Source organism: Pleurodeles waltl, chromosome 11 (genome assembly GCF_031143425.1).
Source record: "Pleurodeles waltl isolate 20211129_DDA chromosome 11, aPleWal1.hap1.20221129, whole genome shotgun sequence".
Classification (NCBI taxonomy): Eukaryota; Metazoa; Chordata; class Amphibia; order Caudata; family Salamandridae; genus Pleurodeles; species Pleurodeles waltl.
In genome coordinates this window covers 571,829,295-571,853,580 of record NC_090450.1, presented here as the reverse complement: position 1 = coordinate 571,853,580, position 24,286 = coordinate 571,829,295, and the positions used below count along the sequence as shown (strand labels likewise).

The 24,286-nt window shown below is 43.3% G+C and overlaps 1 protein-coding gene across 5 annotated transcripts in view; it reads right to left on the bottom strand.

The window, feature by feature from the left end:
- The window catches only part of SLC39A14 (solute carrier family 39 member 14), a 138,790-nt gene that overhangs the window by 5,524 nt on the left and 108,980 nt on the right, over positions 1-24,286 (bottom strand). For all 5 annotated transcript variants that reach the window (XM_069214028.1, XM_069214026.1, XM_069214025.1 and 2 more), the window contains one exon: positions 5,883-6,067. In XM_069214028.1, the coding sequence (XP_069070129.1) occupies positions 5,883-6,067 (185 nt within the window). The remainder of the gene's footprint in view (positions 1-5,882; positions 6,068-24,286) is intronic.

Genomic DNA, 24,286 nt, shown 5'->3' with positions numbered 1-24,286 from the left:
CCTGCATATCTCCACAAAAGCCTGTGGAATTCATCTACGCTTGGCATCGGAGCACCCCACTAGTTCGGATTTCTCGCGACAAACAATCAGTAGTATTCAGACCAGCCCATATCACATATTTGGCTGCAGCCTGACCACCTTGAATGGTATGAGTCAAGTAGGCCCTAAACTCTTCTGGGACGGTCAACAAGACCTAGCTAGCTATCTCCCAGATGGTGTATGTATAACGGCCTAAGAGGTAACTTGCATTGGTCAACCTTAAGGGAAGGCTGACCGAAGTGAACAAACATTTGCAAAAGGTCTTAATCTTTCCCCCCTCCCTTTTTAATTTCCTGCCAAAAGGGGGGGTGGGGTGTCATGGGAAACAAATTAGAATTCACCTTGCTTGATGGAAGTTTGAGCCACCAAACTCAGGTTTAGGATGCGGTACAAGAAAACCAAGGTTGCTAGGCACTGGTCAGTGGCGTCGGGCCACCTGCCTGTTCGCTGGTGAGCAAGAACAAGGTTTAGACCAAGTGCCCTTTAGAGTATCAGTTAGGGTTTCACTGAACGGTAATAAGGGCTCAAAAGAAGTGATCCCATGCTGTAGAATTTCAGTACGCACATTTGTTTGAATCTCAACAGAAAGAATATGTGAATGCAGGTCCACAGCAGCACGTCTGCTGACTACAGCAGAGGAAGTACTCTTCCATTGGTGGGCAATTTAACACTGTATCGGGGAAGTATCATGCCCACTGGCCTCTTGCAAAGTGGGCAAATTATCCTCATAACCATCTCCTAGTAGTGGCAAGCTCTGGTTAAAGTTGGAACCGAAAAGCTGATGGAGCAATTGAGCCCAGGTCAGTTGTAGAGGGAGTGTTTGTCTGACTGACACTGGGTGAGCAGGAGTGGAGTCAGAGAATAACATCAGTCTGGGTCGGACAGTGACGTCTGGGAGAGGGCCTCACTCTTGCCCCCGCGATCAGCGATGTCTGGTCCAGCATAAACAGAGAAGGGACTGGTGCTGGGTTTGGTGCCGAAATGGAAGTTGGCAACAGAGTTTGTGCAGAACATGAGGTGGTTTCCAGGTATCAGACAGCACCGAAAACAGATCCACTGGTAGTAGCTAGAGTGGAAGCTCTGTGGATCCTTGGGACCCAAAGGCACACTAGACAGAGCCAGAGCAGTGCTAAAAATATGATGCACATCCGTACTAAAGACTTCCTACAGCATCGCCAAGGGAACTCCAAGCACATCAGTATCAACTGTTGGTTCGGCACTTCAATCAAAGACCAGGAGCAAAATAGTAGCAGCTTGACACCCTCACAACTTCTCTTCAGATAAAGTGGTGGGATTAGGTCCAGCTTTGCCTTCTTCTGTTTACACTTCCATTTAAACTTCAACGTATGAGATGACCGACAGTTGTCAGGTCTGAACCCTGGACTTGATATAGGAACTCATTTCATCTAACTTTTTTTTTTTTAATTAAATTTATTTAGCATCATTACAATTGTTATACAGGTGTCAGAAGAGTATCAGCATCTGTACAGATGATTGTTCCATCCTACCCACAAACATCATTCTCCTTGACCCCTTTCTCCTCCTCTAATTTACCTCCTTTTCACCCTGCACACCCACTTCTTTTGACAGAGTGTTCAGTGGTATGCCTGCTGGGCCAATGTAAACTGCCCTGTTCAAATGGCCCAATTTCCTGAAGAATCAGATCACTCAAACATACTTATGGAAACTGCTCTTCAGCAAGCTACTTCTTTCTCTTCCCAGATATGGTTGCAAATGAGTGATACAATCCAGGGAAGCATCAGCACACTATTCTTTCCCACTATGTTCCTGCAAGCAGCAGCTGGTTTCCAGTTTTTTGATGTTGAGATGCAAAGGTGATGGTAAAGGTGGGAATGTCTAACTAAACTACAAAGCTAGAAGAGGGCGACTATTAGGTCAAGGGAAGCATTGAATGGAGCTGGCAGGACAAAGGGCATGGTAAAAAATGAGACTTACATACAATAAGCAAGTTCCTCAGCCTAAAGAGCTATTTCGGACAGCACCTCTCAATGTACCTCCCTATCTGACCACCATCACCCCCTATTTGTGGTTGCAGGACTGATCCTGCAATACTCTGCTGAAGTGCCCAGGTTTTGATAAAAAATAAAGTATCAAAACATTTAGGCCCTTGTTATGATTGATCCAGACAAGGGTGCAATATTAATTGGTCGTGATGAAATCTGGTACTGCAAGGGTCGGAAGTTATTGGGTGCAATAAATAGCACCTATCACATGTTTTGCCCTGAAAATGATGGTGCTTACCATGCAGCATTTGGTGATCACTATTTCAAAATATGAATGATCTTTCATTCACTTCTAATTCATGTACATACAAAGGAATTGTGAGCATCCCATTCTGCATATTTCTAGGTTAATAGTTTGATGGGTTTGTGCAATATATTTTTTTTGATAACCAATTTTATTGATTTTTGCCACAGTATTACCACACAGTATGACCAGTTAAACACATTTAGGCAGCAGGCATATATCCATTTTACATAAATCAAGAGCCCACATCTAGTCCATGGTAGTCCCACCACTTGTTCCAGATTATCGTGTTTGAGGGCAACCCCATGCTTCGTAAACCGGCTTTTCCTGGCAGCACACCAGTCAACTCCATTCCGCACATTAATTGGGTATCTGGGGACTTCCATTTGTGGGCAATGTTATGATTGGCCACCATTGTGGTCATTGGAATACCAAGGCATTGGAATACCAAAGTGGATTATGATATGGGAGTACCAAAGTTGATTATGGAGAATTTTATGTATATTGATCTTTTGATAGAACATTGAATTCCAATCATTTGAAGAACTGGCAACACTGGGATCTTGTGCTACTTTCAAGAACTAAGGAGTTTTTTGTTTTTTTTATAATTTCTAAAAGAGCTTGTTTAAGATTTATATGAAGGATTTATTATAGACAGAGACTTCTGATTCCGTTAATATATATATATTTGCCAAATATGGTATTGTTATATTGTAGTAATATGTGATATATGTTATATTCATCAAATTATCTATGTTATATGTTGAATATTTGTCAAATGTGTATGTCGGGATTTGTTTAGAGTGTGATGTTGAATGTTTGTCTTGACCTTAGTCTGTGTATTTGTATATTTATGTTGTGTTGTTGATGATTTCTGTATGATTTACAGTGAATAGTATTGATTTTGTTATGAATTGATCATAGGAGGGTAGGTGTAATATATTTTTTTTGCATTAAAGGTGGTTGCTATAGATTTTGGATTGTATCTGTTTTCATTGTTGTTTTTGGTACTTTAAAAAGGAGGGTGTTATGCTTTTTTTGTACCATTGTGGTCACCCCAATAAAGGTCCATTACCTCCTCCATCCCCCAACCTCTTCTAATAGACCCAACAATGCAATCCAGGGGGTAAGGTCAATCTGGCAACCCAGGATGATAGAGAGCTCTCTTCCTGTCCCGTCCGAGAAGGGGGTCAGTGCGGGACAGGACCAGACCATGTGAAAGAAGTCAGCTTCTACCAGGAGCAGTACGCACTGGGCTGACAGGTTCTGCCAGCGTGTTGTAGCCGCTGAGGGGTCACACAGGTGAGGTGTAGATAGTTAAGATAGAGCATGCGGAGAAATGAAGTGATAAAAATTTCCCTAGGGGCCAGTATGGCCTCACGCCAGTCATCATCAAGGACCCCCACCCCAGATGCAACCCTTGGAAGTGGTCGGGAGCATTAATGACTAGAGAGCCATAGAATCCTAGAGAGGGCTCCCTTTCCTAGTCCTCCCATCAAGATCTTAGCTTCAAGAGGGATACATTCTGGAATTTGTGTGCCCATTGGGACCTACGCCAGGAGGGGGTTGCACAAATGCAGGTATTGATGAAATTGTGTGCGGGAGAGCAGGTACTGCTCTTGTGTCCTGGAACAATAGCATGGTGTCACCTCGCCAAGCCTCCCCCAGGAGAGTAATCCTTATTCAGTCCCACCACCCAAAACCTTGCAAGCCAGCAATGCGCTGTAACCACGTTCCTCGCCACAACTGGATCATCCCAGTGAGTTTGGGGTCCCATTTTATGAATCAAAGTGCCACCCTCCAGCACAAGGTCACCACTGTACAGTCAGAAGTGTTTGGGTGGGTTGGGCCCCATAAAGCAGGCCCAGGAGACCATCAAGGCCCAGCAGAGTCAATGCCACCGATTTAAAGAATCTTTTATCCACAATTAAACCAATTATTGATTGTCACCAGTTGTGCAGCCAGATAATAACCCTAGAAGTCTGCTATTCCCAGCCTTCCATCATAGGGAGAGTGTTGGCCAATGACAAAGGCTATGCGCTGGGGACCGTCCGCCCAGAGAAAGGCAGCAACCTTCCAAGCCAGCGCCTGAAACCACTTCCTAGGGATGGGTGGGGGAAGTTCAAAGAAGTGCAGAAGACTAATCGTTTTAAACAGGGCTACCCACCCTAGTGGATTCAAGGGTAGCCGGCTACATCGTTGCAGATCTCTATTTAGCCCGGCCATCAGGGGATAGTTGAGTGGAACTGCGATGCACCAGCCAAGAATATCCCCTAGCATTTCCGTTAACTAGATCCACAGGGATTTAGATTTGTTAACTCTGAGCACACAGGCCTCTCCATAAAGACTGAGAATCTCCAAGAATCCAGGTCCCAGCTACTGTGGGTCCTCCAAGAACAGCATAATACCATCAGCGTATAGGGCTAGTTGCTCCTCTGGACCCCTCCCCAGGACCGTTCCAGCACCTGAGTGTCACAACGAGTGAAGCACGATAGCGGCGAGGAGAAGGGAGAGGAGGCAGCTCTGGCGAGAGCCTCTGCAGATTGGAAAGGTAGGCCAGAGAGTCCGTTTAACCTTAACCAGGGCAGTTGGGATGGTGTAGAGGCCTTGCAGGAGGCCAAGATGTCTGCAGAAGGAAAGCCAGAGACCTGCCCTCTGTAGTGTCGCCACCAAAAAAGACCCAGGCAATGGCACTGAAGGCCTTCTCAAAATCTATTAGGAGTAGAACTATAGGGCTGTTGATATGGTGGGCCTAGGATAGAGCCACATATACTCTGCCAATACAGTGGCGGATGCTCCAGTTTGGCAAGAATTCACATTGATCCGGGTGGATCGGGTAAGGTAGGGTCCGACTGAGAAGGGCAACCAAGACCTTTGTGAACACCATGACATCAGTGTTACGAAGGGAAACAGGCCTGTTCAAGGAGCAGCAGTCCATGGGCTGGTCCGCTTTTGAGATCACAACCCCTGGTCTGCCTTCTCAGTGTATAACGCCAGAAGGCGGGAAAGTAGGAGAGACCGGAAACGCGTAAGAAATTAGATTGGAAACCATACGGAGTATTTCCCAGAGCGAAAGCAGAAGGTGCCTCGCCAATCTCTGCAATATATTTATTATAACTCCATAATGCACACAGACGTTCCTATAGCGTGTGTTTAGTTTCAAAAAGAAAGAAAAGCATATTTTGTGTATCTAGAGTGCGCATTGAACACTGGCCCTTATCAGGATTTGTGACCCAGGATAAAAGAAGGCTCAATCCACTATTTAGGATGAACAGTAATGTCAGACTTTGGAAGATATTCTGCGGTTCTGTCACAATACACATTACTAAATATTTTTTCTTTGTAGTTAAATAAATCACCACAACTAGATAAGTAACAAATCACTGGTGAATAATCACCAAGTGTGGGATGACAATGATGACGAGACTAACAGTTCCAGTTTAGTGTTGGGCACCGGAAGCACATGGAATGTGCAAGGAATTTAGAAAAGAAAAGTTTGTTATTGATGTCATACCCTCCCAAAATGGCCACTTTCAGAGCACATTCTCTACTCTCCAGAGGAAATGTCAACTCACCATGTCTGCCAGTGCGATGTAAAGAAACATGCCACCAGCCAGCGCAAAGATCCAGTTGGCCGAGAAGTGGCTGCCAGCAAGGATCCCAAAGGCCAGTCCGAGGTAGCAGCAGCAGGCGGAGATGAAATTGAAGAAGAGGGCTTGCTGGATACTCATTCCAGCATTCAACAGAATCACAAAGTCACCTAGGGAAGGGACGGAGTGGAAAAATACACCAAATAATGTCAAATAAAATACAAGATTTAAGATTTCGAACAAAGAAACCAAAGTGTATTTCAACTGCAGGTCACCAAGTGCCACTGCATATTTCATCCGGCGACCTCAGACGTACAATTCAGCACTGGACTCTCAAACCTACAGCTCAGCCCTGTACTGCTATGTCTTCCATCGTTATAGACTACATCTAACAGAACCAAACTGCCAACCAATCTGATATTAAAAGAGGGTGCTTAAAATACTGTGGCAGGTATAAAGTAGGAGTTTGCTATAGCAACATTACACTGCTGCAAATCTTTTGTGAAGGCATGCAATACATTTAGGAGCTGCTTCCTTAGATGATGTGTGTTTTTAAAAAGTTCTCCAGATGGATTATTCCAGTACACAATCTAGCTTACTTAACCAAGCACACTGTGGCTCTTTCAAAATACAGCTACAGCTTGAAGTTTAAAAGTAGATCCTGAAATCGAGCTGCATAATGGCTGCTGTGTGACTGGAAATTCTTCATGAGTCTTGCGAGAGCGTTGGAGAGGAGGCAGTGGTGGACATGCAAAGCAGGTGCATTTTACACCCAGACAGAGCAGTCCCTTTGCAATACAGAAAGAGACGCAGCTAAATCCGAGTTACTAACACTAAAGGGTGGTGAGACTGACTGCAGACACATACGTTTTGTGACTTACGACCATACCTTTCCTCACAAACGTACATGTGTGTGACACTGTAAATGGGATAGAGTGCGAATTATTACTTGGGGGTGGGGACAGACATCTCAAGATCACAGACTCTGCTCCATAATGCTGGATTTGTTTAGAATATATTCCATTAATGGTTTTAATCATACAGCCACTAAAATTGAAGAGAAAATGCATTAAAGAAAATAAGACCCACAACGGGAAACCATATTCATACCTGATCAAATATCAGACACATTCCAATTTTGTATTAAAATATTTAGTCCAGAGGTTAAACACTGGTCTTGTTCAACTATTGGGGGGTATCATACTGCTGCCACTGTCACCAAAGGTGAGCCGGTTTCTGTGGGGATCCTCCATTTTCATACACTTGTTACTCTAGCATCCTACAGCGGTCAAGCCCCACTCATTCGTTCTCCATGATTGAGCCCTCTTTTTTTTTTTTTGCAAATGTATGTCCTCTTCTAATAAGGATTTTCATGTACCTATTAGAGCTCAATATTTAATTGTGCCATTTGTGTAGAGAGGATAATTGGACATTATATACATTTCAAGAGGATATCTTCTATCTCCCGCAAGTAGTTCTACAACACTCGACATCCCCAGCCAGAATACTGAAAATACTCCCTTCCCTCATTGAGTCTTCGACAAATAGAAGATGCTTCTCTTCTCATAGCCCAGAGTTTCTTCTTTGTATAGAAAAATAAGATGTAAGTATTTCAATTGGATTAGCCTATAATACACTGAGATTCCAATTTCTTTAGAGGACATCAAAGCATTGTGCCAGCCTTCATTCTCAATTGCGCCAATGTCTTCTTTACAGTCTTTTCTAAACTGCCGGGTGTATGTGGGGTGTGGATGACTAGTGATTTGTATGTTCATGATTTTTGTTTTGTCTGGAATGGGGGGTTATGGTGATATTTGCCTCCGGAGCACTGAATTCAGGGAGCTCCTCAAAAGAATTCAGATATTGTTTAAGTGCATGGCTGAGTTGGAGATAACTGGAAGAATAGGAACTGAAGTAGTCCGAATTCTTCCTGTAGAGAGGCAAACGTTTTCATAAATATATTGGTGGCCACACTTCCCAAAATGGATATTCCCAGTGTGTCCCAGATAATTCCTCCCACTGCATAGACTTTGAGCTGCTGTGTACTAGCTCACAATGGGGTCTGGTGACATCCATTTCCCCGGTGGTTCTCCCACCATACACGAAAGACTGTTTTTGTAGCTTGCGGAGAATAAGTATCCCTAATCTAAAAGGGACTGGTTCGTTACCCCCCCCCCCCCCCCCCCCCCTTCATTCCCCTACTCCAGTGACGATCTTTTTCCATTTATATGATGGGTTGGGTCTGGAGTAAAAAAAGCTAGTCATTTATTGCTATTAGATGTGCTGCACAGTAATATACGGAGAAACCAGGCATTCACAGCTCTCCAAAGAAGAGCAATTTTCAACATTTAGCCAAACCGAGAGATGGATTTTTACAAAAGTCCAAAAAAGACCTATTGTTAGAGAAAATTTCTGGGACATTATGCATTTGTACATAAAGTATTCTGCGGAGTGTAACCATTTTTATTAAGGCTATTCCATCCATGAAGTATACTGACAGCAGCATCAAATGCGAGATGCATTTTTACAGTTTTTCAATTTGCAGATTAATAATGTTCCTTACTCAGGATTGAGCTGGGTCTTCAGAAATATATTCCCAAAAATGTAATCCCTTCAGGTTTCAACTCTGAGTGAGAATGGGTGATCTAGTTTCCTCCTGCTTGATTTATTCCAGTTAACCCAGAGGTATGAACACTTACCAAACACATTAAGCACGTGCATTGCACATGATCCATATCTGTCAGGGTGTTTTATGGATATTAGGAGGTTGTCCGCATATCAAACCATGTCTGCAACCCACTCATCCAAGTGAAATCCACTTGTTCCAGGATCTTCTCTGATGAATGCAGTCACAGGTTTAACAGCGACCGTGAACACTAGTGGTGATAAGGTGCAACCCTGTCGGTTACCACGTGCAACTGGGATAGGCTGTGATAGCATACTATTTAACAGTCGACAAGCTAGTAGTTTAGTGTAGAGTGTATGGTAAAATGTTGATCCACTCTTTAAATGATTAAGTGATGCTAACAAATAGTCCTAGTCGAGGGATTCAAAAGCCTTCTCAAAATCAGTTTATAAAACTGCTTGGAGGGCATTTCATCTATTTTCCAGAGCCAATGCATTAGTCAGAGAGCTCATGATATGTCTGGTTCTCTATGTGGAAAGCCATGTTGGTCCATGTGGACCATCATCTCTATGATTAACATTAATCATTGAGATAGCATCTTAGCTACTATATTTTGTCTCAATACTGAGGAGGAGCATTGGCTGATAATCCCTTCTCTGCTGGTCTGCCAGGTTGAGGTAAGATTGTGATTACTGCTTTGCGACTACCCTTTGGCAGCTGTCCGGTCTCACTTGCACCTGTGAACATCATCATAAGCACAGGGCCAGAATTTAAGTGTTTGCTTTACCAAAAAAAAAACTGGGCCGCTTTAGTGAGAGAGTGTGCCACAGCCTTCTGGAATTAGCACAAAAGCCCGCTAAAGGGTTATTCTTTGCCAAAGCATGGCTGATCTGATTGCAAAGGGTAACTCAATGAAAGATTGTATGTTTGGTTGGGACTTTGCCGTTCTTTGCTCTACTGAAGCCCAAAAAGAGCTGATCAACCCACTCTGTACTGCTGTGAGCTGTCAATATAATGTGGCACAGCATTTGGAAGGAGGCGGTTGGGAAATTTAAGTTTTGAGGGAGCAGGGCAAGCAGGAGATGTCGGGACCTTGAGGTGATACTTTTGTCGCTGTTTTTGATGGTAGTAAAGACGTCCTTTAAAACCACCCTGCCCCAAAATGTGCAATACATTTGTTGGGGCACTTTGATCAGTTGTGAAGGTTGCCACATTTGAAACCTCATCTCTCCTGAGTTAAGCCTGTCAGTTTCATACCACACACAAAAGTGTACATTGTAAAGAATGTCCAATCAACAGAATACCTTAGCACATGCTTGCCTCTTTCCTAAAATGTTTTCCATCTCACCTGCAACCAGACCAACTTGCATCGGAGTAAACTGCACCATTAACATTAGCCTCCTTCGGTTAGGGAAGGATATACAAATATTTAACGTCTGTTGTTCTGCAAGTACCTTTAACATATCTTTTGGGTGTACTGAGCAATTTAAAACTTGTGTCCTTTACTCAATTGTATTGATAATATTTGTATGATTTTGGCAGTTGATGTGGACATGTGGCATCCTCACAACACCTTCCTATTCTAATTTCTTCAACATAGTCTTTTTAAATTCATATGTAGAAACGTATTTTAGTGTATAAAGGTACATCAATTGTTGCATTCCAGCTCCTGCATTAGGCAAGCCAATTACATTGTATTTGCTTGAAAAGGTGATCTTTTTTAATAAAGAAGATTTCGCAACTACACCTACAAGAGATTGAAATACCCCCTGGTAGTGCCTCAATGACATAATTCTACTTTAATGTGGTTGAATCTGGGAAGTATTAATATATCCTCAAAAACTAAATGTCACAGAGGGGAAAAATCTACGATAAATTTATCAATAAACAAACATCAGAGACACCTAGGAGTTCAATGGCGGAATGGAGGAAGCTGTAGGAGAGGACATCTCGCCACAAATGTCAATGGTATTGGAAACAACTTTTAAACTTTTGCACAACCGCAGCTACTTTTCTTATGTGTAACTCATGAACTCATGAAGGTGTAAAAGAACGTATTCCATCTAATTTCACTCCTGGTTGCGAGAGGTATTGAATTTGTAATCCATAACTGTGTAGCTTAGGCTACCTTTATCTATTGTGCCAAGCATTGTGCCTCTCTTGTCAGGAAGGGACCAGTAATGAAGCTGTGCTTTTTCAATCTCTTAAAAGCTGGCTGCAAATGACATACTGTAGATGTGAGATCCTGAAGAGCAAGCTGAAACTTTCTTTCCACCCATGGTGTTACCACCTTAGCAGTGGATAGAATCTAGAACGGATCTGCGCCTTAAAACACTCTAAAAAGCATTGGCAAAGGGAGTTAAATAGTTTTTTTTTTGGGGGGGGGTGCCTTATTCCTGCATAACCAGGAGTTAAGGGTTCATGTCATGTTGAAAGGGGATAGGGAGAGGGGTACATAAGATATTGCCCATTGGGATGAATAGTTATGGTAGACCTCACAGATTATTTCTTCACTGCCTTGATCACCATGGGTTTTCATGACAACATTACGTTGATCCTGAAAGGTGTAAGGTGAGGAACAAAGAACGGCAAACATTGCATTATGTGCGGTGAGGGAGGGACGGAGGAAGGAAGGGCGGGAGTGATCATCTTACTACAATGGAGGTGAATATGTGGGGACTAACTCCTCCTTGGGCCTTTTCTAATGAGATTTTCTGAGAAGTGTTTAGACCCCCGTCAATGGATAGTTTTGTATTTTTCTGCGCTCGAAGATTTTGAAATCTTTCAACCTCAAGAGCTACTGGGCACTGAAGAATTTTTAGTGAAGGGACCACCATAAAAGTTGGTGCAGGTTATGAAGTGTTTTCAACCAGAGGTCTAGGGGCATCTCTTATCCAAGCATGAAAGGCTCCATCTACAGCACAATGCTCAGCTCAAGAGCAATCACATTTTGCTTTCCACTCACAGCTTCCTATAACAGAATACAAATTAGTGCAATCTCATTTAAACATCATCATATGAAAGCTTAGTATTTCCCACTCTATGGTTTCAAGGAATTGAAGAGGAACTGACAGAAATTACACACTTTGTGTTTATTTACTCATTAGCATGGATGTCAAAAATATGAATGGCACTGCTTTCCATCTCTGTCCTCAAGAAGACAGCAAAAAAACATTAATTTGTGAAATTTGGGAGTTATACATACATGACGAGATAAACCACTGTGCTTTAAATTCTAAATCACCCATTACTGCGTAGATGTATTTCCACATCAGCAAGAAAGTGTAGGCCAAGCAGTACTGAGAACACTTTTCTAATCAACTGCAACTCCCACAGGCTAGCCACCGCTTTCATGGCAGGACTGCATTACAGTCTATACAGAGCATGTGTATCTACAGCCACACATGCCATCGAACAGAAAATGTTACTTACCCAGTAAGCATCTGTTCGTGGCATGTAGTGCTGTAGATTCACATACGCCCTCACTCCTCCTCAGACACCTTTGGCCGTTTCAGTTGCTTTTATATTTGTACATAGTTGTACATATGTATTATTAATCTGAAAGAATGGTTCTTCCAAGGTTAGTGCTTGGAGCTCACCAACATGCCTGAGAGATGCGTTAGCAACCAAAAAGGCCACTTTCCATGAGAGGTACTGAAGTGGACATGAGTGAAGTGGCTTGAATGGGAGACCTATCAACCTAGTGGGGCCAATATTGAGCTTTTTGCAAACGAAGCAAGTAACAGATAACGCCTTGTACAGTTGGTTTGATGGTATTAATGTGTTTGGGTTGACAGTAGAAAATGAATTGTTTCCATTTTGCAGCATAACATGCTCTGGTAGTGGGTTTACAAGCTTCCCTAAGGATGTCCATGCACTCTGCTGGCAGATCTAGGTAACCAAAATATGACCTCACGAGCCAATTCACAAGATTGAGAGATTTGTGATCTGGTGTCTGACCTGACCTTTGTTTTGAGTGAGAAGGTCCTGCCTGTTGGGAAGCTTCACATGGGGGACTACTGAGAGATCCAGCAGGGTGGTAAACCAGGGCTGGCTTGAGCGATGTTCTCCTGATACTTTGAACTAGAAATGGAATGAGAGGGAGAGGGAGAGGAGGAAAAGCGTAAAGCTAATTTCCCTGACCATGTCATCCACAGACCATTGCCTTAGGATTGAGGGTGTGGGTACCCGACGGTGAAGTTTTGGCATTTTGTGTTTCTGCTGTGGAGAAAAGATCTATCTGTGGTGATCCCCACTTTTGAAAGTAACTTCGAAGGACTTGTGGGTGGAGTTCCCATTTGTGGACTTGTTGCAGCGTCCTGCTGAGCAGGTCTGCAAAGTCGTTGTCTGTTCCCGGGAGATATCTGCAACTATATGAATGCAATGGTGGAGAGCCCATCTCCTTAATGTCTGAGAGTTAGGACAGTTGGACTGACTTTGTCCCCACCCCCTGTTTCTGAAGGTAATACATTGCTGTCATATTGTCTGTGCGGACTAGGACAACTTTGTGAGAGAGGTGATGAATAAATGCTTGCAGGGCTGGAAATAGTGCCTGAAGCTTCAGAAAATGTGTGTAGCAATTGGTGATGAAAATTAGAATGTCCCTGAACTGACCGAATCTGAAGGTGAGCGCCTTAGCCTGTCTGTTGTAAGAGTGATCTGAGGCACGGTGTCTAGAAAAGGCCGTCTCTTTTAGAGATGGATGGTGTTTCACCGTTGGACAGAGTGATGAACATGGCAGCTTAACAACACTAGATCTTCCTACTGACCCTGTGACTGAATCCACTGACGAGACAGACACTGCTGAAGAGGGCGCATGTGGAGTCTGGCAGGGGAAACGAGGGCATTGCATGAGGCCATCAGCCCTAACAGGGGCATTATGGTCCTGATTGTGTATGAACAATTCTCTCAAAACTGGGGAAGTAAAGACTGAAAGTTGCGAACACGTTCTGAATTGGGGTATGCAATTTCTAATTGTGCACGGAGTATAGCTCCTAGATGTGGCTGTACCTGGAGGGGTTGAAGGTGGGATTTGAGTAAGTGGAGTGTAAAACCTAGGTTGTGCAAGAGGTTCACTGTCATTTAAGTATGGTTTTGGCATCATGACCAAATGCTGGCTTTGATGAGCCACTTGCCTAGATAAGGGAATACGTGTACATTTTGTCTTCTGAGTTATGCTGCTACTACTGCTAAGCACTTTGTGAAAATCAAGAATCTGAGGTATTTGCGGTGTGCAGGGTGAATGGGTATCTGGAAGTAGGCATCCTTCAGATCTAGGTCCGTCATAAAGTCGCCCTTTTGTAGAAGTGGGATAACATCTTGAAGAGTGACCCTGTGAAAGTGTTCGGCTAGAATACAATACTTTAAGGGCCTGAGGTCCAGAATGGGCCTGAGAGAGCCGTTCTTTTTGGGAATGAGGAAGTATAGAGTATACTCTTGTAAGAAGGGATTGTACCTCTTGCTTGAGAAGGAGAAGCTACCCTGGTGAGACTTTGTGAGACAGAGGGGGAATGTTTGGAGGAGGAATAATGAGCTCCAGACAGTAGCCATTTTGGATAATGGATAGGACCCATTGGTCCGAAGTGCTGTAGGCCCAATGTGTATAGAAAGGTTGCAGTTGCCCACAACAAGTGTGGAGTGGGGGATGGGTAGGTGTAAGTAGTCACTGTTTAGCTCTTGAGGTAGAGGAGCGGGTGTTGGTGGTCTGACCGCCTACCTCTTGTGTTACCTCTGTAGGTGCCTCTATAGACACCTCGTGAGTAGGATCTGGAAGGCTGTATGGCCTGAGATATGGAGGCCTCTGAGGTCGTTGGTTTGTAACCGCCTCAAAATGTGGGGCGACTAAAAGTACCTCTTTGTGAAGGAGATAGTAAAACGCCCATGGCCTTTGCAGTATCTGTGTCTTTCTTCAGCTCTCAAGGGTGGAGTCTACTTGAGGGCCGAAAAGATGCATCTTATCAAAGGGCATATTTAAAACTGCTTGTTGTACTCAGGTTTAAATCCTGAGCACCTAAGCCAGGCATGTCTCCTAACTAACACAGCAGTGTTAATATCTCCTGCATCAGTGTACATGGCATCTAGGGCACATCTGATGGCATTGTTACTAATAGTATGCCCTTCAGTGAAAATGTGTTGTTCCCTTTTTCGGTGCTCCTCTGGTAGATATTGGGGGAGCTCCTTCATTTCATCCCAATGAGCTCGATCAGATCTCACAAGTAAAGCTTGAAAGTTGAAGATACCCCAGCGACTGGCTGCTTGCGTAGCCATTCTTTTACCTGCGGCATCAATCTTTTTACTCTCCTTATCTGGGGGGGGGGGGGGGGGGGGGGGGAAGGAATCCTCTGTGGCTTGGCTATTGGCTTGTTTATGTGTGAAAGTAGCCACAATAGGATCTGGTGTAACCTGTGAAAATATATATATATATATAATGTCACTTACCCAGTTTACATCTGATCATGGCATATTCCACTGCAGATTCACATGCTGTGCATTACTTCTGCCATTTAGTGTTGGGCTCGGAGTGTTACAAGTTGTTTTTCTTCGAAGAAGTGTTTTTGAGTCACGAGGTCGAGTGACTCCTCCTCTTCGGTTCGATTGCGCATGGGCATCGACTCCATTGTTAGACTGTTTTCCCGCAGAGGGTAAGGTAGGAGTGATAGAGTAAAAGAAAAAATATGTCCATGCTAATGCAAATATATATATGTACAAATGTTTTTAAATTTAACAACTACAGGCTCCCGGGGAGGTGAGAGGGTGCATGTGAATGTGCAGCGGAACATGCCACAAACAGATGTACACTGGGTAAGTGACATTTTCTGTTCGGTGGCATGTGTAGCTGCAGATATACATGCTGTGCATAGACTACAAAGCAGTGTGCCCTCCCATATAAATTGTGGTGGTCAGCCTGTAGGAGCTGAAGTTGTTTGAAATAATGTTCTGAGTACACCTTGGCCTACTGTGGCTTGTTGTCTTGATAAAACATCTACACAGTAGTGTTTAGTGAATGTATGTGGTGTTGACCAAGTAGCTGCTTTGCATATTTCAGCCATTGGTATATTGCCTAAAAAAAGCCATTGTAGCACCTTTTCTCCTAGTAGAATGTGCTTTGGGAGTAACTAAGTTGTCTTTTGGCTTTAACGAAGCATATTTGGACGCATCTTACAATCCATCTTGCTAACCCTTGTTTTGATATGGGGTTACCTGTATGAGGTTTCTGGAAGGCTACAAACAGTTGTTTAGTCTTTCTGAATGGTTTCATTCTGTCTATATAGTACATTAAAGCTCTTTTAATGTCTAATGTATGTAGAGCTCTTTCTGCCACAGAATCTGGCTGTGGGAAGAAGACTGGTAGTTCCACTGTTTGATTTATATGAAAAGGCGATGCGACCTTTGGAAGAAATGTGGGGTTTGTTCTTAGTACAAATTTATGCTTGTATACCTGGAAGAACGGTTCTTCAATAGTGAAGGCTTGAATTTCACTTACTCTTCTTAAAGACGTAATTGGCAGTAGGAAGGCAACCTTCCATGTTAGAAATTGCATTTGACAGGAGTGCCTGGGTTCAATTGGTGGGCCCGTAAGTCGTGTAAGCACTACGTTTAAATTCCAAGAGGGGACTGGAGGTGTCCTGGGTGGAATGATGCTTTTTAAACCTTCCATGAAAGCTTTAATGATAGGAACTCTAAATAAGGAGCTGTGCTGTATATTTTGTAAATATGCTGAAATTGCCGTAAGATTAATTTTTATGGAAGAGAATGCTAAATTTGATTTTTGTAAATGAAGTAAATAGCATACAATATCTTGTATTGATGCTGTAAGAGGGTCAATATGTTTAGATTGACAGTAATATACAAATCTTTTCCATTTGTTTGCATAGCACTGTCTAGTAGTGGGTTTTCTTGCTTGCTTAATAACCTTCTGATGGAAGTTGTACATATCCAAACTCTATGTCCTCAGGAGCCAAATTGCTAGATTGAGTGTTTTGGGATTCGGGTGCCTAATTTGGCCTTTGGTTTGTGTCAACAGATCTGGTCGGTTTGGGAGTTTGGAGTGTGGCACTACTGACAGGTCTAACAACGTTGTGTACCACGGTTGACGTGCCCATGTTGGTGCTATGAGTATCATGTGGAGTGAGGTTTGATGCAACTTGTTGACTAGAAACGGAATGAGTGGGAGAGGGGAAAAAACGTAAGCAAATATCCCTGACCAATTGATCCACAGAGCATTGCCTTTGGATAGGGGATGTGGGTGTCTGGATGCGAAGTTTTGGCATTTTGCGTTTTCGCTTGTGGCGAACAGATCTATGTTTGGTGTTCCCCATTGTTGAAAGTATTTTTGAAGTACTTGAGGATGAATCTCCCATTTGTGTGTTTGTTGGTGATTTCTGCTGAGGATATCGGCCAATTGGTTGTTTATCCCTGGAATGTATTGTGCTAACAGATGAATTTGGTTGTGGATTGCCCAGTTCCAAATCTTTTGGGCTAGAAGGGAGAGTTGGGACGAATGTGTCCCTCCTTGGTTGTTTAGGTAATACATGGTTGACATGTTGTCTGTGTGAGAAGAGGCTGAACAGCTTTTAGTGCTAGGAAGACAGCTAACAACTCTAAGTGATTTATGTGTAGCTCTTTGTGTTTGGCAACCCATTGTCCTGGAGTGTTGTGATTGTTTAGGTGAGCTCCCCAACCAATCATTGATGCATCTGTTGTAATTATGGTCTGAGGAACAGGGTCTTGAAATGGCTGCCCTTTGCTTAGATTTGTGGAGTTCCACCACTGAAGGGTCATGCATGTTTGGCGGTCTATCAACACTAGGGGCCAGATGTATTAAAAATGCCTTTTGCGATTCGGAAATACAGATTTTTAAGAAATCGCTATTTCTGATTCGCAAAATGCAATGTATCATATTTGCGATTCGGTAATAGCGATTTCTTTAAAATCGCAAATGCTATTACCGAATCACAATTTGCGATACAGCCCCCATTCGCATCTATGGGCCTGTCGGCCCATATTTGCGAATATTTTGCATGTCCCAAATTGCGAATTACTAACTGGAATTCGCAATTTTGGGAAATGCAAAGTCCAGGGTGCTGGGGGCCTAAGGCCCCCTCTGCTGCACCCCAAAACATGTTTTAACAACATGTAAGGTGCACACGTGCCAAAAGGGCATGTGTGCTTTACATGTACATTTTTAAAATGCATTTTTAAAATTTGCACACGGTTACCACCAAGTTCAACTTGGTGGTAATAGCGATTCCTTAATGCCCAATTCGCATTAAGGAATTGCTTCATACATGTGCTTTAGAAATCGCAAATAAGGATTCCTTATTTGCGATTTCTTATTTAGAGAGTCACAATTTGCGAATGCAAAAAGCTTTGATACATCTGGCCCTAGATCTTGAAGTTGACTGTGTGCCTGTGACCATTGATGTGCAAGGCACTGTTGTAAGGGCCGCATGTTTAGTCTTGCGTGTGGAACAATTGCAATACATGATGCCATCATCCCTAACATCTTCATGACAAATCTGACAGTGTACCGCTGATTTGTTTGTATTTGTGTGACTATATTTTGGAATGCTTGTACCCTTCGTGTATTTGGACATGCAAGCGCCTTTTGAGTATTTAGTATTGCACCCAAATACTGTTGTATTTATGCCGGTTGTAGATGTGACTTTTGGTAATTTATTGAGAACCCTAGTGTGTGCAAGGTTTGTATTACGCAATACGTATGGTTTTGGCACTGTGTATAACTGTTTGATTTTATTAGCCAATCGTCTAGATATGGAAAGAAGTTGTCTTCTTAGGTAGGCTGCGACTACTGCTAGGCACTTTGTGAATACCCTTGGAGCTGTTGTTATTCCAAAGGGTAACACTTTGAATTGATAGTGCTTTCCTTGAATGACAAACCTGAGATATTTTCTGTGCGCAGGATGGATGGGTATATGAAAATACGCATCTTTGAGGCCTAATGTTGCCATGAAATCTTGTTTTTGTAGTAGTGGGATAACATCCTGTAGAGTTACCATGTGAAAGTGTTCGGACAGGATGTAAAGATTGAGGGTCCTGAGATCTAATATTGGTCTGAGGGTGCCATCTTTTTTGGGAATCAGGAAATATAGGGCCAAATGTAGCAAAGGGTTTTACCCATTCTATGTCTATGGGAAAATGTGTTCGTACATATGGCTCATAGTGAGTAAACTCCTGTCCCTATTTGAGATTGTGGTACCGATTCTATTGCCTGTTTAAGTAATAGAGATTGGACTTCTTCCTGTAACAGATTGATGTGTTCTGTGGATAGTTTGTGTGATCTTGGTGGTATGTTTGGAGGAGTGTGTATCAATTCTAGACAATAGCCATTGCGGATAATTGATAGTACCCAACTGTCTGTGGTAATGTTTTGCCAATTTGTGTGGAACTGTTGTAGTCTTCCCCCCCGCAGGAGAGGTGTGGAGTGGAAGGGGATGAGACAAGTCACTGCTTAGGGTGCTGTGGAGGTTGCTAAGAGGTCTGAAATGTCACTCTATTTCTGGGGTACTGCCCTCTATACGTACCCCTAAAACCACCTCGTTGGTATTGTGGTTGGTTTTGCCTGAGATGTGGATGCCTCTGTTGTCTGTGGTCTGAATCCACCTCAAAACTAAGGTTTCCGAAAGGATCCCCTGCATGGTGTGGAGTATATTACACCCATTGCCTTAGCCGTGTCTGAATCTTTACGGAATTCTTCTATGGCTGTGTCAACCTGTGGGCCAAAAAGTTGTTTTTTATTGAATGGCATATTTAACACAGCCTGCTGTATTGCGCGTTTAAAGCCCAAAGACCTGAGGCCATGCATGCCTACGTATTGTCACTGCAGTATTGACACTTCTAGCAGCGGTGTCTGCTGCATCTAGGGCAGATTGAATTTGATTATCAGTAATGGCTTGCCCTTCTTCCACTACTTGTTGTGCCCTCTTCTGGTGTTCTTTGGGGAGATACTGGATTATGTCTTGCATCTCGTCCCAATGAGCCCGGTCATATTGAGCAAACAGTGATTGAGAGTTAGCTATCCTCCACTGATTTGCTGCCTGGGATGCAACTCTCTTCCCTGCCGCATCACATTTTCTGCTCCCTTTGTCAGGTGGGGGAGCATCTCCTGATGACTGGCTGTTTGCTCTTTTTCTGGCAGCACTAACTACTACTGAATCTGGAGGTACTAGATGTGTTATGTTATCAGGATCAGAGGGTGGAGGTTTATACTTTTTCTCTATCCTGGGCGTTATTATACGTGCCTTAACCAGCTCACTGAATATTTGATCCACGTATTTTAACATGCCTGGGAGCATGGGAAGGCATTGGTATTTTGAGTGTGTTGAGGATAGGGTATTAAACAAAAAATCCTCTTCCGGTGGTTCGGTATGCATGGTGACCCCCATAGTATGCTGCAGCCCTAGCTAGAACTTGATTGTACACTGTGCTATCCTCAGGTGGTGAAGGTTTAGAGGGATAGCTGTCTGGGTCATTGCTAGGAATGGGATCTGGATCATAAAGATCCCATGGATCTACAAGGTCCTGTTGTGAGTCAAAGGAGTGAGTGGGTGACTGCACTGGTGTAGGACTAGTAGGAGGAGAGGTAGGCAGGTGTGGAGAGAGAGGAGAAGACTGAGAAGGTGCTTTGGCACTTTTGATGGAGGCTGCATAGTGTCCAATTCCTCCTGAAAGGCTAGCTTTATCTTTGGTTTTAGAGGAGGTGCTGTTAGGATCCTGCCTGTTTCTTTATGGATGTGAATCCTGGCTTGCCTTTCGTCCATAACTTCAAGTATTGGTTTTACTTGATACTCCTCCTCTGAGGTTTTGTGGCTTTCTTTCACTCTCTTTGAAAGTCCATGTTTCTCTGTGTATGCTGGCCTTTTCGGCTCTGAAGCAGGCTTTTTCAGGATCGATAAAGATGACGCGGTTGATGCTCTTGGCTCCGAAAGCGATTTTTGACTCTGAAGAATGGTGTTTGCTGGAGTCGGAAACAGAGCCTTTTGTTGCCTACGATGTTTTGGGAGGAGTGGCCTTTTTCGGTGCCGAACTGGTAGTTTGGTCACCAGTGTTTTTTTTTTTGGGCCGAGCCATGGCCTTCCGGCAGTGGTGTACCCAAGGCCCTATGTTTTTGCTTTTGTGAGGGTACAGGGGCAGGCGTACTCACATGTTGTCCCGCTGTGACCGGTCTGTCTTCCTCTGATTCCTGTTCAGAGTCTCTAACGGAGACTGCTGTTTGCATGATTTCTTCCTCCTCCACGTCGAGATGTTCGGTGCTTCTCGATGCCATTTTGAGTCTTCGTGCCCTCCTGTCTCGAAGAGTCTTTTTGGAACGGAAGGATCGACAGGCCTCACAATTTTCTTCCCGATGATCTGGGGAAAGGCAAAGATTACAGACAAGATGCTGGTCTGTATAAGGATATTTTGCGTAGCACCGAGATCAGAACTGGAATGGAGTCTGATCCATGAGGCTTCCACGCGGTCGCCCGAATAGGCCCGAGTTGAGCGTGCGCACCCCGACGGGCGAGTAGAGTTGACTTCTCCAACGATACCAATGTGTTGATGGAAGATGTAAACCAGATCAATACAACACCGACAAAAATAAAGTGTTTTCAAAGTTTTCCAAATCGAAATCTCGGAGCGAGAGGAAACACGTCCGAACCCGACCGCGGAAAGAAAACAATCTAACAATGGAGTCGGTGCCCATGCGCCATTGAACCGAAGAGGAGGAGTCACTTGATCTCGTGATTCGAAAACACTTCTTCGAAGAAAAAAAACTTGGAACACTCCAAGCCCAACACTCGATGGCAGAAGTAATGCACAGCATGTGTATCTGCAGCTACACATGCCTCCGAACATATATATATATGGAAAATGTCACTTACCCAGAGTACATCTGTTCGTGGCATTAGTCGCTGCAGATTCACATGCTGTGCATAGTCCGCCGTCTGGTGTTGGGTCGGAGTGTTACAAGTTGTTTTTCTTCGAAGAAGTCTTTTCGAGTCACGAGACCGAGGGACTCCTCCTACTTTGGTTCCATTGCGCATGGGCGTCGACTCCATGTTAGATTGTTTTCCCCGCAGAGGGTGAGCTAGGAGTTGTGTATGTTAGTAATAGTGCCCATGCAATGGAATGACTAAGTATGTACAAAATGAAGGTTAAAGTAATATATTTACAAATGTACAAATGTTGAAGATTACTTCCAAACGGCTACAGGCTCCCGGGGAGGCGGGTGGGCGCATGTGAATCTGCAGCGACTAATGCCACGAACAGATGTACACTGGATAAGTGACATTTTCCGTTCGGTGGCATGTGTAGCTGCAGATACACATGCTGTGCATAGACTAGTAAGCAGTTATCTCCCCAAAAGCGGTGGTTCAGCCTGTAGGAGTGGAAGTAGTTTGAAATAAAGTTCTTAGTACAGCTTGACCTACTAGGGCTTGTTGTGCAGATAACACGTCTACACAGTAGTGCTTAGTAAATGTGTGAGGCGTAGACCATGTTGCTGCCTTACATATTTCGTTCATTGGAATATTTCCTAGAAAGGCCATGGTAGCACCTTTCTTTCTGGTTGAGTGTGCCTTTGGTGTAATAGGCAGCTGTCTCTTTGCTTTAAGATAGCAGGTTTGGATGCACCTAACTACCCATCTAGCTATACCTTGTTTTGATATTGGATTTCCTGTATGAGGTTTTTGAAATGCAATAAATAGTTGTTTTGTTTTCCTAATTAGTTTTGTTCTGTCAATGTAGTACATTAGTGCTCTTTTGATGTCTAATGTATGTAGTGCTCTTTCAGCTATTGAGTCTGGCTGTGGAAAGAACACTGGCAATTCTACTGTTTGATTTAAGTGGAACGGTGAGATGACCTTTGGTAAGAATTTTGGGTTGGTTCTTAGAACTACCTTATTTTTGTGTATTTGAATAAATGGTTCTTGTATAGTAAATGCCTGAATTTCACTTACTCTTCTTAGAGATGTAATGGCAATGAGAAATGCAACTTTCCACGTTAAGTATTGCATTTCACAAGAATGCATGGGTTCGAAAGGTGGACCCATGAGCCTTGTCAAGACAATGTTGAGGTTCCATGAAGGAACAGGGGGTGTCCTTCGTGGTATTATTCTCTTTAGGCCCTCCATAAACGCTTTAATGACCGGTATTCTAAATAGGGAAGTTGAATGAGTAATCTGCAGGTAAGCAGATATTGCTGCGAGATGTATTTTTATGGAATTAAAAGCTAGATTTGATTTTTGTAGATGTAGTAAATATCCTACTACATCTTTTGGAGATGCATGCAATGGTTGGACTTGATTATTATGGCAGTAACAAACAAATCTTTTCCATTTACTTGCATAGCAGTGTCTAGTGGATGGCCTTCTAGCTTGTTTTATGACCTCCATACATTCTTGTGTGAGGTTCAAGTGTCCAAATTCTAGGATTTCAGGAGCCAAATTGCTAGATTCAGCGATGCTGGGTTTGGATGCCTGATCTGTTGTTTGTGTTGTGTTAACAGATCTGGCCTGTTGGGTAGTTTGACATGAGGTACTACTGACAGGTCTAGTAGTGTAGTATACCAAGGTTGTCTTGCCCATGTTGGTGCTATTAGTATGAGTTTGAGTTTTTTTTTACTCAATCTGTTTACTAGATATGGAAGGAGAGGGAGAGGGGGAAAAGCGTACGCAAATATCCCTGACCAATTCATCCATAGAGCATTGCCTTGAGATTGCCGGTGTGGGTACCTGGATGCGAAGTTTTGGCATTTTGCGTTTTCTTTTGTTGCAAATAGATCTATTTGAGGTGTTCCCCCAAGTTTGGAAGTAAGTGTTCAGGATTTGGGGGTGAATTTCCCATTCGTGGACCTGTTGGTGATCCCGAGAGAGATTGTCTGCTAGCTGGTTCTGGATCCCTGGAATAAACTGTGCTATTAGGCGAATGTGGTTGTGAATTGCCCAATGCCATATTTTTTGTGTGAGGAGACACAACTGTGTCAAATGTGTTGCCCCCTGTTTGTTTAAATAATACATTGTCGTCATGTTGTCTGTTTTGACAAGAATGTATTTGTGGGTTATCATTGGTTTGAATGCTTTCAACGCTAGAAATACTGCTAACAATTCTAGGTGATTTATATGAAACTTTCTTTGATGTACGTCCCATTGTCCTTGGATGCTGTGTTGGTTGAGGTGTGCTCCCCACCCTGTCATGGAAGCATCTGTTGTTATCACGTATTGTGGCACTGGGTTTTGGAAAGGCCGCCCTTTGTTTAAATTTGTACTGTTCCACCATCGAAGCGAGATGTATGTTTGGTGGTCTATCAACACCAGATCTAGAAGGTGACCCTGTGCATGTGACCATTGTGATGCTAGGCACTGTTGTAAGGGCCGCATGTGCAATCTTGCGTTTGGGACAATGGCTATGCATGAGGACATCATGCCTAGGAGTTTTAAGACCATCTTTGCGTGTATCTTTTGTGTTGGATACATAGCTTGTATCACCTTGTGAACATTTTGAACCCTTTGTGGACTTGGAGTGGCTATCCCTTTTGTTGTGTTGATTGTCGCTCCTAAGTATTGCTGTGTTTGACACGGCAAAAGGTGTGACTTTGCATAGTTGATGGAGAAACCCAGTTTGAAAAGGGTTTGTATAACATAATCTGTGTGGTGTAAACACTTTGTTAGCGAGTTGGTTTTGATTAACCAATCGTCTAGGTACGGGAACACGTGTATTTGCTGCCTCCTGATATGTGCAGCTACTACTGCTAGACATTTTGTAA